This window comes from Oxyura jamaicensis, chromosome 1 (assembly GCF_011077185.1).
Source record: "Oxyura jamaicensis isolate SHBP4307 breed ruddy duck chromosome 1, BPBGC_Ojam_1.0, whole genome shotgun sequence".
Lineage (NCBI taxonomy): Eukaryota > Metazoa > Chordata > Aves > Anseriformes > Anatidae > Oxyura > Oxyura jamaicensis.
The window spans coordinates 197,159,916-197,176,737 of NC_048893.1; the positions used below are offsets into that span (position 1 = coordinate 197,159,916).

Below are 16,822 nucleotides of genomic sequence, written 5' to 3' on the forward strand. Positions count from 1 at the left end.
TTAGACTTTCTTTAATAAAAAGCCTTGCAGAAGTATTTCAGCCGTTCTTACTGCAGCTTTTTAATGGTTAAAGCTAGATTTAAAAGTGCTTATTTTCAGAGAGAGCAGTGGTTATTGATGCTTTTTGTAGCCTTCAGTATTAACTGCTCACTCAAAGGAAGAGACTGCAAGTTGTGAGGAAATTAAGTGTTTCCTGCTTAATTTGAGAAGCTGATGCCTGCATTGTGACCCACAGATAAGTAGCACATAAAAATAAAAATGCACTGACAAGCTTTAACAAGTACTTCCCTGCTTTCCTGTCCACTGAATAAGAGCTATTGTTTTGCTTATAGAGCCGGTTTATAGCTTACAGCTCCTGTTTTAAATCACGTTATGATATCACAGAGTAAGAGCTGCCAAGTGCTCTTGAACTCCTTGATGAGTAAAACATATACGCCAAGTAATTCACCTCAGACAAACATCAGCATCACTTCTCTGACCACTGACATAACTTCTAATGGGGCTATGTAAAAGGCACTTTGTTTTTTCCTTCACCAGAAGCTGAAGGTACTCTTGTATTGTGTTGCCAGACTGGAAAAACAAACCCTTCTTAACCATTCCTGCCATGTGTTACTATTCTGAGACACCACCTTGAGTCACCGTAAGCTGCCGAAAAACTTACTAACAACAATTAAAGCTGCTGATTTCAATCTGCTTTAATAGCTTTACAAGGAAATTTGAGGGCTAGAGTTAAGAATTACTCCATTAGCATTACAACAACTTGTACAGCACCTGTGTATGTACATATGCATATACTCCATGCCACTCATTTGCACACAATAGTGGAAAAAACTACAGAAACTGCATTAACCTGGATTAAAAGATACCTGGTTCCTTAATTGTAAGCTTCCTTCTTGCGGGTACAGCAGATGCAACATTCAGTGCAAAACCGCACCTTTAGTTTGGATTAAATCAAGATAGCACTGTCAGAGAGGTGATCCAATCTCTTGGCCTCACTTCCCTTACACTGCTCATTCATACAGTTACCTGAAGTCTTTTTTTTTTTTTTTTTGCTGTAGCACTGATGTTCAGTTAGAGCAGGAAAATTCTAGGATTCACAGATTTCCTCTAAATTGGTCCTTCCCATAAAACAGAAAGAACCAGGTCTGGTCTTCCTTCTCTGACAGGTGTTCTTTAGTCTGTTGCAGTCCTTCTCAGCTTTTATTTTCTTGCTTGAAATAGGCATTCAAGTTTTCACACACTTTCTAAGTTTGCTTTCTGATTTTTGCACCTTCAATCAGAGCCTTCATTTTCTATGCCTCAAAACTTGAGTCTGTAACACAAAATATGGCATAAAAGAAACATGACAGAGACAGAAGAGCTCAAATTGCATTACTTCTGAAACTTTAGGAGCTTCCTTTTACATACACACAATGTGAAGCACAGGTAAGTTTTAGAGCACAGAGACTTGCATACAAGTTTGCTAAACTATGAAACAGTGACGTGTGTGACAACTAGAAAGTGATTAAAAGCAACCAGAACCCATGTGGAAATGGCCACATCACTGACGTGTTAGTTCCAAAGACGACTGAAGGACCAGTCTCAGGAACTCACTCAACAGAAATTTATTTGTACGTGGTACGCTGGTTCTCAGACCAATTCACAACTGCTTACAGAGTGAGTGATGTGCGCACAAAGTGGGATTGTGCAGAAGAGCCCCCCATCACATTAAGTCTTGCACAACCACCAATTATCACATGGAGTGAAGAGACATCACTCTGTTTTCTGAGAAGGCAAGCTATCACCAAGAAGCCTTTAAATACCAGGACATTTGGAGCACCATTCTCTGCAGTTCTGCATTTAGAGCAACACAAACTCTGTTTTGTTGTTGCTGTTTTGTTTTTTCCCCCCCCAACATAGTGATTGAAGACAGGAATGATGCAGATGCAAGACAAGGCTCCCTGAAGGTCAGAAAAAGCTGCCGACTCCAGACACTCCCCGCTGTGGGATTATTTCTCCTTGGGTAAAGAGGAGACAGCCCTCAGGTGCCTCGAAGCCCTTTCTGTCAATTTTCATTGTGGTCACTGACACAGCTGCTTACAAAGAGGCCATTCAGAGCAGCCTTGTGCTTGCAGCTCCATACAACCTACACATCTCTCTGTAAAGGTCAGTTTTACATGGATTGACTTAACACACAAACCCCAAGTCTGAGAGCCAGACACAAAAGCAGAAGCAAGTGCAGTCTTGCCTACAGAAGTCACACCAGTCTATCACGAGAGCTAAAAAGGAGACTGACTCCCCCACAACAGGTATGGTTAGCTGGTGTAAAGATATGGGTGATGTCAGTTTCTCCTACAAGGGCTGTGTACCAACCTATGGCAGCATCACAGGTACCTTTAGATCACGGTAATATCACTTGTGCATCGGAGAAGTGGAGAGCTTAAAGGCAACATTTACTTACTGAGGGGAAAAAGTCACATCCCCAAGCCAAAATAATACAGAACACTAAGGACAAACAGTTCAGTACATCTGACACGCAAGCTGAGGTCCCAGTCACACTGACACGGGCATTGTGTGACTTATTTCTCCAGGTGTAGACTTTAGCCCTGCTGTCAGGGGTGTCAGACACTTAAAGTGGCAAACAGAAGGAAATTCAACCTAAACTGCTCTCAAGCTGAACTCCAACTCTGTTTCTCCACCATTTTTCTGAAAGCAGACACATACCTGGCTCATCACAGACTCAGATGTCAGTAAGTGCTGATGCTGAACCCTCGAGCAACATTCTAGGTCTCCAGGCCTCCATGCCAAGCAGCTCTGCTTAGAGATTGTAACTCCACAAGGAAATTTTCAGCTTCTGTAATTCTGTTCTTTATCGTACAATGTTAATGAACTGTTCACAGTGCTCAGGAGGTAAATTCCTAAGCACCAGGACTCATGCAAGATATCTATATGGACTTCAAAATTGTCTTTCATGGAAATATTGAACATTTAAAGATTATTCAAATAGTTTTGCTTTGTTAATTCAAGTGTAAATGTTTTCTTTGTGACAGCATAATACTTTGCCATGTTGTAAAAACATTTCTATATTGTGGTTTTATATGAACTGATAATGGAAAAACTACAATCAAAACAGCAACTTCAGCTATGGAAGAACAGAGGCTGATGATTCAAGATCTAAGCAACTCTAATGTAAACCAACAACATCAACCCTCAGAGATGGCAAAGTATCACCACCCGTAATTACAGTATTTATGTTCCACTACAGAATCATAATGTAATTACAAATTCCCAGACAGCTGCACTCAGTGCACGTTTCATAAAGGCTGGAGAGTTGCCTGTTAGTTCTACATTCCATGCTAGTGGTAAAAAAAGTTTTACGCCTCCATGTGATTAGAGCTTTTATGCTAGCCCTACATCTTTCAGGTGACAGGCAACAACATCCAAGTCTGATGGTAGTGTGAAATGTGTTCATTTGATTCGTGTCAGCATGGAACAATGCATGATGAAATATAACCTTCTATTTAAGAAAAGCAGAGTGATCAGTGTACGTAGTTCTTGTATCATGCAAAGGAACGATCCAGCAATTTGTGTAAATAGAGGGTTTGAAGGGCGAACATTGAGACTCGAGTCTGGGAGATAAGAGGACCAAGGAGTTTTTTTTAGGAAACTGCAGACTTTTGCATGGGACGCTGTGCAAGCCTCTGATAACCAGCAAAGAGATCCACCAAATAAGGAGAAAGGGGGAGTTGAAGGACAACCGAAGGACAAAGCCTGGGAGGAAGACTACGAGCCTTCAGCACAAGAGACCCCCAGAAAGACCACCAGAGACTGATACGCATGCGTCCAGATAGGATTCAGATTCTGGGAACTAATTACAATAACCCTACCTTTTCTAGGAATAGTGATGAAGATGTATTAGTCTAGGAGCATAAATATCAGCCACCTGATGTAACAGGTGTGTGTCCTGGTAGAGCAGAGACTCCCGGCACACCCAGTGCTGTTTGCTTGCCTCTATTCGCTTAATCAAACTTTAATTAGAATCCTATTTGGGACGCAGTCATTTATCACAATAGGAATACACCCAAAAACCCAAAACATGAATACGCACACATCTCCCACCATGTTCTGTGATACTTGTAAGCCTTTGGGCAGTGAAGGTGAGGATTTCAGAGCCTGTCAGCAGGATCCAATTGCCACAGCAGGTACTCACAGCCAACATGAATTTGCTTGAGGTAAGGAAGAAAAACAAGGATGAGGTTGAAGGGAGTGAGATCCGGCATCACCTTTACAACAGTGTCACTGGGATTTTTCCTTCCCTCCTCTCAAGATCTATCTACCTGCCAAAATCCACAAATTTCAGGCACATGGCAACTCTGCCACGCTGTTGGCAACTGGAGGGCACACACAGGCTACCTCTGCAGATGCCTGGGGACAACAAGCAGGTGAGAGGACAACTCCAAAAGGGGATGAGGACAGAGGTGTGAGCATGGTGACAGAGGGCGGTCCAGACCATGAATGACTACCACTGATACAATGGCAGCAATGTGTAACAGCCGGCATGCTACAACTGGGTGTCACCCAGCGAGATACACCACAGGGCTGATATCCTGGCCAACACCAACCACGCAGTTGTACTGGGTCTGGCTGGGATGTTAACTTTCCCTGCAGCAGCCCATACAGTGCTGCGCTCTGCACTTGGAGCTAGAACAGCAGTGGGATCACACCAGTGTTGTGTCTGCTGCTGAGAAGTGCTGGCACAGCATCAGGACTTTCTCTGACCCTCCTAGGGGGTGGGCAAAAAGTGAGAAAGAAACATCAGCAGGGCAGCTGACCTAAACCAACCCAAGGGATATTCCATACCATACAATGTCACGCTTAGCAATAAAAGGTGGAAAAAGGAAGAAGAGGGGAGGGGTGGGCTCTCATTGCAAAAACGTCTGTCCTCCTCCCGAACACCGGCTACGTGCGTTGAGGCCCTGCTTCAAGGACGTGGTCAAGCATCGCTCATTTGTAGGAAGTAGAGAGTAATTTCTTTCCTCTGCACTTCCACACAGCCTTTACTTGTTTTGCTTTGTTATTCCCTTTCTCCCACCCTCTTCCCCTTTCCCTTTTTTTCTCTTTAGTTGAATTGTTTAATTAATAATAATATTTCCTTAATAATATATTTTTTTTTCCTCTTTAATTAAGTTATCCTTATCTCAACCCGTGAGTTGTTCTTTCCTTTACTTCTTCCCCTCCTCATCTGAGGAGGAGGAGTGAGCGAGCGGTTGCGGTGTTCAGCTGCCTAGCACAGTAAAACCACCACAGCACTGCAGAAGGCATCTACAGTATGAGCTTAATGGGTAGAAGAAGAGCTAATGGAGGGACCGAAGCCTCCAATTGCTTCCTGAGAGACTCAAAAGCATTCATTGGGTAGAGATGCTCTCAACCTTCAGAAATTCCATAGGTTTTGCAGGCAGGCCCCTAGAAGAAGGCCACTCACAAGCAGAAATAGATCACAGCAGTATAATCTTAGTGTGTGGATTTCCCTTAACAGCTCCATACCCACCTCCCAACTCTAACGAAGAGAACTTGGACTCTAAAATTACCTTGTAGCTATTTCAGGATAACCTTACACAGCTTACCTGTTGTCTTTATGTCTGTTCTCTCTGAAAGCATACCCCTCCAGTTTTCATCTTCCCATGCTCAGTTCACCTTCTCCAACACTGAGAAGTTCAATCCATGCACCACCACCCAAGATGCCTGCGCATTAAATATCGCCCTCCCACAGCTCTCCCGCTTAGACCAGGGCATAAAATTCAGAGCCAGGCTACACGCCTGCCTCCCACCAGAGCCAGGCAGTACCAGAAGCGTCCTCTCACTACACCTCCAAGCAAGAGGAGCCACTACCTCCCCTACAAAGTCAGGGATAGCAAAAGTCGAGATGCAAACGTTTCCTGACACATCAGGAGAAACCAGTGACGGCTTTGGGAAAACTTAGGAAAAAAAGGCAGGATTTTGAGGCTCCTGCAAGGGGACAGCACCTGCACTTGTAGTCAAAATCACAGTCTGTGCACATGCTATGGATTTCACCCACACATTGAGAACTGTTAGAACCGCCAACACCCGAGTACAGAGGGAAGAGATTTTCTATTGCAAAACCCACAGCTCCTACCTGCTGCGAGAAGTAACGCGTCAGGTAAGGGGCGGGAGGCGGCGGCGGGGCACCACGGCGGCGGCGGGGCGCCAGTAAGGCACCGAGCTCGCCAAGGAGAAGCAGAAGCAGCAGGAGGGGGAGGAGGAGCCGCGGCATAGCGAGGCCTTGGGGCGCTGCCCGCCGCCCCGCCGCTTTATGGCGGCCCCACCGCCCCCTCCCCGTCCGGTGCCGGCAGGAGCCGGCAAAGGGGTGTGGCCACGACTCCGCCCCGCGCGGGGCGCTCTGAGGGACGGTGCCGGAAGGGGAGGGGTTTTCGCTTCGGTGGGCGGGGGCTGAAGGGTTGGGGGGTTACGATTGGTTGCATCGAGCGGGGACGACGCGCGCGCCCTCTCGCGGTTGGTCGGCCGAGGTGGCGGGCGTGAAGTGGCAGGGGCTCGGGGGCGCGTGAGGCTGGCATCCTCGCATCTCATTGGGTGGAGCTGGGGGAGGCCCTACCGCCGCGCTGCGTCGCCATTGGCTGAGAGCTTCCTCGTCCCCGCCCTTAGCAACGGCCCTCGGCAACCACCCGCACTTCCGCTTTCTCCACAGGGGCCGCGCCGTTATGGCGCCGCACCAGGCCCTGAGGCGGCCGGGACGGTGCCGAGCTCCCCGCGGCGGGGCGTAGGGAGCCCGGCGGGGACCGGGGAGCCCCGCGGCTCCTTCCGGCCCACGGTGTCCTCGGGTCCCAGTGCGAGGTTGCTGCAGGGCCTTCGGTGGCTCCCTCAGGAGGCCCTGGGAGCCGCCAGAGGGCAGCGGGCGCCCGTGGAAGGCATCGGTGAGGAGCGGCAGGGGAAGGGGCGGGGGGTCCGAGCCGTGCCTTGGGGCTCAGTGTCTTCGCTGGGGTCGCTGGGTTTGGTTTTGTGAGAAGCTAAGTTGTGTTTTTGCGGTAGAAAACTGACCTTCTGCGTTCAAAGGTAGCTGTGTAGTCACAACAAATAGAAATGTTAAGTAGAGAAGGGGACAGTAGAAGGCCTCGCTGTTCCAAGTAAGGTAGAAGGCTGAGAACAGGGTGAGTAGTGTGAGAACAGTAAGACAAAGATCACAAGTCCTCAAAACATAAGAAAGGAGAAATTAAAGGGTTGAAAAAAAAGAAAAAATGTACATATGTGGATGGTATAGAGGAGTGTTGAGTAGCTTGTGAACCTGTAGTACTCAGCCAATGAGGAGGTGATCAGGCATCGAGTAATAGGGAATAAAAGGTGATGATTTGTTTACTAAATGCGCTCCTGACTGACAGGATGCCAGCCATTACAATCGCCAATAAAATAGCTTCACAGAAGGTCCTGTCTGAAGAAAATTATTGAGATTTTTCTCACAGTTTAAAAGGCTAGCAGATCTTCTGCATTTGGGCTGTGTTCACTACCAACCAGGTGGCAAACGTTATTTATGCCATAGAAAGCGTTAGTGGGATTGAGCCCCCTGCTCTCTTAACATAACCCATGGAAAAATGCAAATTTTTCTATGCTTTAACTCCCGGTTTTCAATAGAATACTTACAATATTTGCAAAGTTTTCAGGAATCTCTTTAGTTACTTCATTAAAAAGTTCAGACAGGTAGCAGAATGCTTTGTTTATATAGTTCAGAGCTGAAAAGCAATCAGAACGTGAAGCACCTGCTGATTGCTCTAAGTCCATCTTTGGGGGCGTTTTTATTACTTCTTTTTTCTCTGTTGCTGTGTCTTATTCACACTGCGTGGTGGTGTCTTGTCCTGCAAGTAAAACAGAAGAGCTCTATTTTAGCACAAACTGAAGGTGGGCACCATTTAATCAGTCAAATGAGTCCCTGCTAATGTATGCTCAGAAGAGAAATTTTTCATTTTGGTTGATCATCCAGTAAAGCTTTTGCCTTTTATTGCTGCCTTTTTTTTTTTTTTCCTCCAGGCCTTTCTGCCATAGGGAATATTTGGATATCTGATTTTGTTTTTCCTCTGAACTACTCAGAATAATGACTTCAGTCACTCGCATTTTTCTAGTACGCATGTTACAGTTCTTGTTTTTACCAGAATGCTGAGAACAGTGCCGCCAAGGGCCAAGGGATTGGCTGAGACTTGAACTATTTTGTAGCAAAGTATGGACGAAATGTCAGTGTTGATTATAAAACGGCTTTTAACATATAAAAGACATATTCAGGCTTCCTTTATCTCCTTAGCCCTCTACTTCCCTGAGGGAGTGATAGGGTGAAGAAGTGGAATTCACTTCCTATTCTGGGTTTGTTCTGCAGTATACATTGAAAGGAGATTTATAATTAACTGTTACTGTAATAAATGTGCTCTTCAAAGAAGGATTTATAAAGCCTTGTTTACATCAGCTGTAGAGAACGTTTTGGTAGCTAAAGTTGGAACTCTCTGATTAACATTTCATAAAACCAGAACTCATTAAACATTTTGACTTGCCTCTTTCAGGTGATTCTGTGAGCACATGACCAAAGTGAGAGGACTCTTGGCTGCCTCTGTAATTTCTGTCCAGAACTCCTGCTTCGTTTATCCTGCTTGTCAGATCTGCTTTTCTAGGCTGGTGCTGAACCCCAAGAGGTACGTGCTGTAAGAGGCCTTGCAAGTCTTTGACAGCTGAGCACAAAGTCACCACTAACTAATCAGAGAAATAAATGATAACTAACATAAATATCTGAAATTAGCACCACTTGGATTTCTTTAAAGTCCTGTAGCAGATCATTAAGAATCACGAGTTATATTGTGCCACGTGAAGTCAAAGGACAGTTCAGGAGAATGCAGATGTGTGTTAATATCTTCCAACTGTATCCCTTGCACTTCAATTCTTCGGTGCTGTTCTGAAGCTAGAAAGCATTAGTTAAAAGCCCCTGCAAAACAAATCATGTATTTTCTTTGTTTCTTCTTATTCTGTGATTCAATGCATGATGTAATCCATTATGATTCTTCCACTTGCTGTGTGTCCTGGTAGAGATGAGCTTTTCTTTTTTTTCCTCCCACTGTTAACATCAAATTTATGACACAAAAGAACAACAAATCAATGAATATCAGCACAAAATGGAAGGAGCTGGCTTTGAAAAGGAAGAATATCTGTTGTTTCACATGCTGAAGTCAAAGATACAACAGGGCTGTTTCCTGATGATTTTTTAAATCTAGATTTTACACGAAGTTCCAGAAAGCAAAATCCCAGAAGACAGCAAAACACAAACAGACGGAGGTGTCAAGGAGTTCAGAGTCCCCCAAAGGTCGTTCAAAGCCCACTGTATCTCTCCAGCTTGACAACAGACTAGCATTTAATCAATCTACCAAAGAAGCCAGAGGGATTCAGTAGTGATACAGGCCCCTTGCTGAGCTTATGTTAATATTAATTTTATTAATGCTGAGCTTATGTTAATATTAATGCCTCAAGGGATAAAGACTAAGAAATAATCTTATAATTTGTGATGGCACATTTGATGCATTATTCTAGTGGCATTTAGACTGCAGGTAAGTTCTTAGCTCGGCAGTGAAGTTCATGTGTTCAATTTGGCTTTTATTCTTTTACTGTCTGTTGTCAGGTTTAACTGTCTAAAATGTGGCTGCACAGGAGACGCTAAAGATGCAGGGTACAGATATAGATTGTCCCTGAAGATTGCTGACACAAATGATTTGTTTGACATTACTGTGTTTGGAAGTTGCTTAGATCCATACTTTGGTGTCACTGCAGGAAATCTGCAAAGGTAAGGAATGCATTGCTTCTGCCTATGTAGCTACTGCTTTTTCTTCAACCTCAAAAAAAAAAAAATTGAGATGAGCTTGGATTGTGGGGAGGCAAATGGGAAAAAAAGCTGTTAAAACATTCCCTTCCAGCATTTCCCTAGTACCCGTCACCTAGAGAAAATCTTTAATTTGAAATCTTTACATTTTGGTATGTATTACTTTTATGTAAGAGATCCTCTGCTTTTCTGTTGAAGATACATTAGAGCAAGTCCAGAGGAGGCCACAAGGATGATCAGAGGGCTGGAGCACCTCTCCTGTGAAGATGGGTTGAGGGAGTTGGGGTTGTTCATCCTGGGGAGAGAAGGCTCCAGGGAAACGTCACAGCAGCCTGCCAGTGCCTAAAGGAGGCTACAGGAAAGCTGGGGAGGGACTCTTTGTCAGGGGGTGCAGTGACAGGACAAGGAGGAATGGCTTTAAATTACAAGAGGGTAGGTGTAGATTAGATACAAGGAAGAAATTCTTCTCTCAGAGGGTGGTGAGGCCCTGGCACAGGTTGCCCGGAGAAGCTGTGGATGCCCCATCCCTGGAGGTGTTCAAGGCCAGGCTGGATGGGGCTTTGAGCAACCTGGTGTGGCGGAAGGTGTCCCTGCCCATGGCAGGGGGTTGGGACTGGGTAGGCTTTAAGGTCCCATCCAACCCAAACCATTCTGTGATTTCTATGATTTCCGTTCTAAGATGAGTACCAGCTGCTAAGTGAGTTTCACTGTTAGTTGGGCCCTTGGGTGGATCCTTCCACCTAAATTTGAGATGATGTGATTTTCTTCATCTAATGGCAAATTACTAAGTATGTTGACTTTTCCAGAGATGTAAACATAATTTTCCCTTGAGATTTGAAAATAAGTCTTAAGGTAAAAAGAGCCAGTCAGGTTTGTGAGTTCTTTTTGTTTGTTTGTTTTTGGTGTTTGGGTTGGGTTTTTTGGTTGTTTTTTTTTGGTTGGTTGGTTGTTTTTTTTGTCATTTTTCTATTTGGTTGGGTTGTTTGGCTTGGGGGGGGGGGTGGATTTTTAGTTGTTTTTGTTGTTTTAGTTTAGTTGTTCTTATAGTTAGGATTAAGAAAAAAGTGTGCATCTTACAGCTTTTTTTTTTTTTTTTTTAATGGGATCAGGTTTTTAGCATTGAGGGACTTCTAAGAATGGCTGTTAGTCCTTAGAGCCTGACCACCCACATAAAAACCGTCAGACTTTCTGTTATGTCAAACTGCTATGATAAGATATTCAGATATGTTCTCTTTCTCTTTCTCTCTGTTTTTATTTTCCACTGATTCGTGTTATCATCAGGTCAAAGATAACTCTTTTTAAACCCCATATGAACAGCATTAAAAATGTTCTTATGGGAGTCATTCTACACTAGACCGCTGTACTACTGTGAACTGTGAAAAGCAGAACTATTTGCATGACTTAATATGGATGCTGCCATCGCTGTAAAGATGCAGGCAACAAGGATGTGTAATTAACAGCAGCATTTATAGCAGCATTATAATATGTAAATCATTGTGCTGATCCAAAAATTGGAGCCACACAAGGAACACCCAAACGTTGTACGTATATTAAACCTGTACGATTGTTTACTTTTATTTCACAAATTAAGTGAATTAAACAATTCAGTTTATAGGTTCACGATTTCCTGTGCTCGTTCTGTTTAGTTTAAGCTACCACAGTATCTTCTCTTTGGTCTGGCCTACCCACGCTACAGCTGAACCGCTATGTACATCTTCCTGCGCTGATGCATTATTTTGGTATGTTTTTACTCAAGGTGTATTGAAGACTTTAATCAACTGTCAGGAGAAACAAACAACGATGCATCTCCAGGAGTGTTAGTTGAAGCAGTTGAAACCTGTTTCATTGGAAAAAGATTTATATTTGGAGTGAAGGTAATTTTTAATCCATATTACACTCTTATGAAGAGTTTTTTCATTAGCTTGTAGCCAGCTGGGGGCATAGACTTATCAAGACATTTTTTTCAGAATGTCAGTATCCTGAGGAGAAAATTTAGGGCTAGAATATGGGAATGATTCTGCTCCTCTTCATCAGACTCCTGTGTTATTTTAAATGAGTCACATTCAAAAGCCTTGAACGGCAGTAGTCAGCTTGACAGCTTGTCAGGGCTGCTTTTCAGAGAGGCTGTGCAATGCCAACTCCTGTGTATGTCAGTAACAGCTTGGAATCTGTATTAAAAAAAAAAAGCATATACAGTTCAAGCATGAAACAGACTGTCTTTGCAAGCCTTGCCTTACCTTTCCCATGCTGCATAGTCTTCTGGTTTCTGAAATGTAGGTAGATGCACACACCCCTTGCAACATTTTGACATTTATGGATTTAAGACTGTTTAAAAATGCTGATAAAGTACAGCTGTTTAACATAGGCATCTGTGGTTTGCCTGTGTGCTTAACAGACTCTGAAATATTAGCTGCTTGTAATATTTCCATGGGAACTATCTTTTAAGTTCTCTTAAAATGGTGCTTCTGAGGGTCATTCATATTTTGAAGTCTGCTGACAAAATCTTACCTGGCTCAGGTGTTTTTCCTCACCCACAGGTACCACAAAACTTGTATCTGACCTGAGATTTTCCTCATGTTGTGTCTTAAGCAATGGAAATTAGAGAACCTTGTGGATTAACTTTATTTAGCTAGAACCATTCACCAGCTCTCTAGGTTTAATACCTTTACAAATAAGAGCAATCCTTCTGTGTATCAACAGCCTTGTTGCTGCTAATGCACACACAATGCCTGAACATGTAGGCAAAGACCATTTGCTCAGCCTGTGGCTACAGACACTTCTATATTATTGTGTTCAGCTGTGCATACAGTTGCACTCTGCCAGATAAAATTCAGAATCAGCACAATGTACTTTTTAAAAAAAATACAGAGAGAGATGTATAAACATACATATGATTTTAAGACTTACCTAGAAAGGCATTGTCCTTGGCTAACAGTCTTCAGTTTCAATCTTTGCACCCTGCATGGACTCAGGGAATAGAAGAATGGATGAATTTGAAGACAACTATATTTGCTTTTGTCCTCTCTGGCATTGTCAGACCTTCAGGGGGTGATAAAAGAAGGTTTATCCACTTCTCAAAACATTAGATACTCCCTCTGCTTTTAATATCATTGTATACCTGCTGTTTCTTTGGAAAGTGGAGCAGGTGTTACAAGGAATTGCAGCTGAAACTCCTCTGAAATACTACTCTAAATATATCTGAGAAGATAAAGGTTGTAAATTATTTCCATTTCATGGAGGTATCACATAGAAAATAACATGCTGGCTTTGGTAGCTGAGCTGCCAAGTCAGGTATCTGGTACCAGAGTGCTTCGCTTCAAGTATTGCCCAGTGCCTCCTAGACAAAAGAAAAAGCACTGGCATTAGGCAGCTCGCCAGTTGCACAGAACTGTACTGGAGGAAGCTGTGGAGCACCCAGTGCCCTAATGGGAGGAAGAAAATTTCTGTGAAGTCCTTTCTTAAATTCTTGGTTGTTTTCCCAGCTCCAAAACTCTGCATAATTGCAGCAAGCAAAGCACCTCTCACTGTGATGCCCTTTATAGCCCTTGCCAGTTCTTATTTCCCAGGGAGTGCTGCTTTATGTGACAGACTGTTTTGTCTTCTCTTTGGTGCAGATTCCGACCTAAAAGAGAAAGAGATACCTAAATTTAAGCCTGATTTAAAAGGCATGCCTTGATTATTTTTTTTCTGTCTTAAACCAAAGCATTATTACTATTTTTTCCTTTCCCTCCTCAGGGTTGTGCAAATGAGGATGGAGGGTGTTCTTTTGCCAACAGCATCTTGCAAAATTGTTCCAGAATTAACAGAGGTACAAAAACCCTTACAGCTTGCCAGATCTTCCTGCCAAATGCTGCTGTTACTGGCTTTACTGTTATCAGCTACTTCCATCGGCTCCTGCAGTCCAGGAAATTCAGGAACCATAATAACAGCTCACACTTACCTGGTTCATTGTCACCTCTAATAGATGAACCTGTCAGCGAGCTCAGCAGCTTGTCTAGCTGGAACAGAAACTCCTGTTTTGTTCAGTCTAGTGGCAGAGAAAGTTTTTTAGGGTGCTGGCAGCAGTCCTTCAGCCTGACTTCATCTGTTGCTTGGGTAACAGCGGAAGACTTTCCCACTCTAGAAGTGGGAAAGCTGGTGAGTGAACAGCATGAAGAAGAGGGGAGGCCTGTCTCTGCAGAATCGTGCAGTGTAAGCCTTAACAATCAAACTCTTTGGGATTCACAGTTTTGCAGCTCTTCAGTGAGGGAAGAGAATAAAGAGGAGGAGGATGAATTAAATTCACAGCCTAGTCAGAGTGACAGAATCTCTGTGACTGATAAATTAGAGAGAGTTTCCTCTTCAGAGACTAAGTGTTCACTTCCAAACAGTTCCAGGTTGTTAAAAAATCCCTCAGAGTTTGGAGTAAAAAGCATTTACCCAAAGATTAATAGTGGAAATGAGTCTTACAAAGAAAAATCCCCAAACTCCCTTTTTTACAACAGACGTACCTCAACTTCTAATCATTTAAGTGTAACTGGAGTGTCTCAGACAGACTCCATGCTTTGGGAGGAGCTCCCGTTCTCAGAAAGCCTAAATGAATTTTTAGTCAGAATAGAAGGTGAGGGTTTTGTAATGTCACCCCGTCTTGATGCAGGCCAACATACTGCCCTTGAAAGCAGCAAGTTGAGTGTAAATCTTAACAAATCATATCCCAGGCAAGCCCCAGGAGCTGGTGGTTTACCTGAAGGGAGCATATCAGGGAGGTTCTTGCCACCAGCAGAGAAAGATAGTTGGGAGAGCATATCATTTACTTGGCATCAGTCAAATCCAAATCCTCTGAGTGATGAGGTGTCACAACATGAGTCTTTCTGTAGCATTTCATCTTCAGCTGACAAGGAACGTGGAGCATCTTGCGTTATACCTAACCCTCATCTTCTTACTCCATCACAGTCCTTACCAGTTACATCAGAGTATTCTGCTTCCAAAAGAAACAGACAGCCCAAAGAAGCACATACTGAAGTTTCAAAGTCAGCTTGTCCTTTTATCAATCTGCAGCGTGCTGCTGAACATGAAGAAACCTCCTGTTTACAAAGGAGCAAGAGAGCTACCTGCGTGCCGTCTGCGCGTGATAGCTGTTCAGCTGGTAGTGGAAATAAAGAAAATTCTTATGTAGCAAACCAAAGAAAAGATCTTATATTAACAGGGACATGGGACTCTGATCCAGTAACTCCCAACAACACAAGGAGGATGTATGAAAGAGAATTAAAAACATTGACAGAACTGCAAGAAAATACTTTCAGAAGTATAAATAAGAGAGAGACACCAAACAGTAGGTGCCCTGAAGGCAGCTACAATGTTTCTGCTGATCTCTTTGATACAAGTGAGGTAGCAAAAACTGTAGAGTTCTTAAATAAGTCATGTAACTCTTTGATACAGGAAGATACTTTGACAGGAAAGGTCCCAACTCCAGAAATGGGGCTTTTAAATTTGGATGTTCCCTGTAACCGTTTAAAACAGACCTCTTCCCTACATAGGTCCCCTCTTGCTTTTCGTAAACACAGTACACCAGTAGCTTACTCCTCTTATGATTCAGAATTCAATTCAGTTAGTGCTCAAGACTTTGTTCCTTATTCAGAGTCAACTCCTGTGGCAAAACCTATCCAAAAACTGTGGCCTTTGGGGGAACAAAGCTCTTTTGTCACTATATTCACCCCTAAAAATCCGGCTAAAATCCATTCCAAATGCAAGCGATCTAGGTCTTCCTTTCAAAACACTCTGTTACAGCAGCTTACTGGCAGGTTAGTGAAATGCAAAAAGCTGTGTAACGAGGAAGAGAAAAAAAGTCATAGCTCTGTTTCACAGCTGTTCCAAAACAGCCAGTTGCCTGCTGACTTTGAGGAGTGGATCCCTCCATCTGCAAACAAAAGACTGAAAGTTACTGCATCTTTAGGCTTAAAAACAGCTAGCTGGGCTACTGACTCGCAATTGATCTGTGAGCACATGGACAGGAACCCAATTTCTGGAAGCAAAGAGAACAGTGAAAAAGATGCATGCTTCAGAAGTGAGAGGTTAAACTCTGGGAATACAGCTGGGACTGTAGCAACTCCTGTGTCTGCAGGTACCACCAAGGCCTTGTTTTTAAATGATTCATTCCTGGAAACTTGTTCCTCTTCAGAAGGAAAGAATCGCTACTCACGTGCAAATAATTCAGGGTTTATATTGGAAGGGGCAACAGGCTGGTCTCCTGAGTTGTTCTTCCAAGCACAGAGCCCCTTTTTCCATAAGCCAAAACAGTAAAAAGTTATATTTTTATGCTGTTATTTTAAATTATTTTTTAGAATGACTCAGATCAAGAAAAGAGCTGTTTAAAATCCATTTTTATATACTTTTTGGCATATGTCTTCCTAAGATTATTTGCTTATTTGCAGAGCTTTGTACAATAGAGATGGGGAAAAGAGAATTCTGCTGTTACTTTATTTTACTGTAAATTAAAACATGCAATAAACACTTCTGTAAATGTGTGAGCGTTTAATAATCCCACTTTTTCAAGTACAGATAGGTGAAGTATTTTATGGTTCACTATTGTCTCTTCCTCGCAAGAAGAGCCCCTGGAGTCCTTTCCCTTCCAGGTTCTTACTACGTGACTCTGAGGATTGATCTGAGATTGAACACGCTGCTTCTGCAGTCAAGCAGGATATTGGTGAGCTATGCCCCAAGAGCACAGGTGTGCTGAGACTGCACCATTCCTGCAGGCTCTGAAGACAACAGTTTCTCAGGACTACACAGTGAGTCTATAGGTAAACAGACTACAAAAAAGATCTTCCATAGCTGTCGGTGGTTGTTTTCTTTCTGTTGTTGTCCCTGTCCATCTGTGTCCTTTTCCCCCTCCTTACAGCTCAGGAAATTGAGACACAGGTTCAGATTTGTCCAACAGTAAGACAGCCTGAAGCCTAGTCCTGGATATAACTGAAAGACCCTAGGCAG

The 16,822-nt window shown here is 43.3% G+C and overlaps 2 protein-coding genes across 2 annotated transcripts in view; one reads left to right on the forward strand and one right to left on the reverse strand.

The window, feature by feature from the left end:
- The window catches only part of PRCP (prolylcarboxypeptidase), a 33,777-nt gene extending 27,421 nt beyond the window's left edge, over window positions 1-6,356 (reverse strand). Inside the window, exon 1 of the mRNA XM_035329564.1 lies at window positions 6,134-6,356. Coding sequence (XP_035185455.1) covers window positions 6,134-6,271 — 138 coding nt within the window. The 5' untranslated portion in view covers window positions 6,272-6,356. The remainder of the gene's footprint in view (window positions 1-6,133) is intronic.
- A 518-nt stretch (window positions 6,357-6,874) lies between these two features.
- On the forward strand, window positions 6,875-16,359 carry DDIAS (DNA damage induced apoptosis suppressor). Its single transcript, XM_035329489.1, has 6 exons — window positions 6,875-6,929; window positions 8,556-8,684; window positions 9,659-9,820; window positions 11,613-11,730; window positions 13,592-15,744; window positions 15,850-16,359. The coding sequence occupies exons 2-6, from the start codon at window positions 8,572-8,574 to the stop codon at window positions 16,133-16,135; spliced, it is 2,832 nt and encodes a 943-aa protein (XP_035185380.1). The 5' UTR covers window positions 6,875-6,929; window positions 8,556-8,571; the 3' UTR covers window positions 16,136-16,359.
- Window positions 16,360-16,822: the final 463 nt, after the last annotated feature.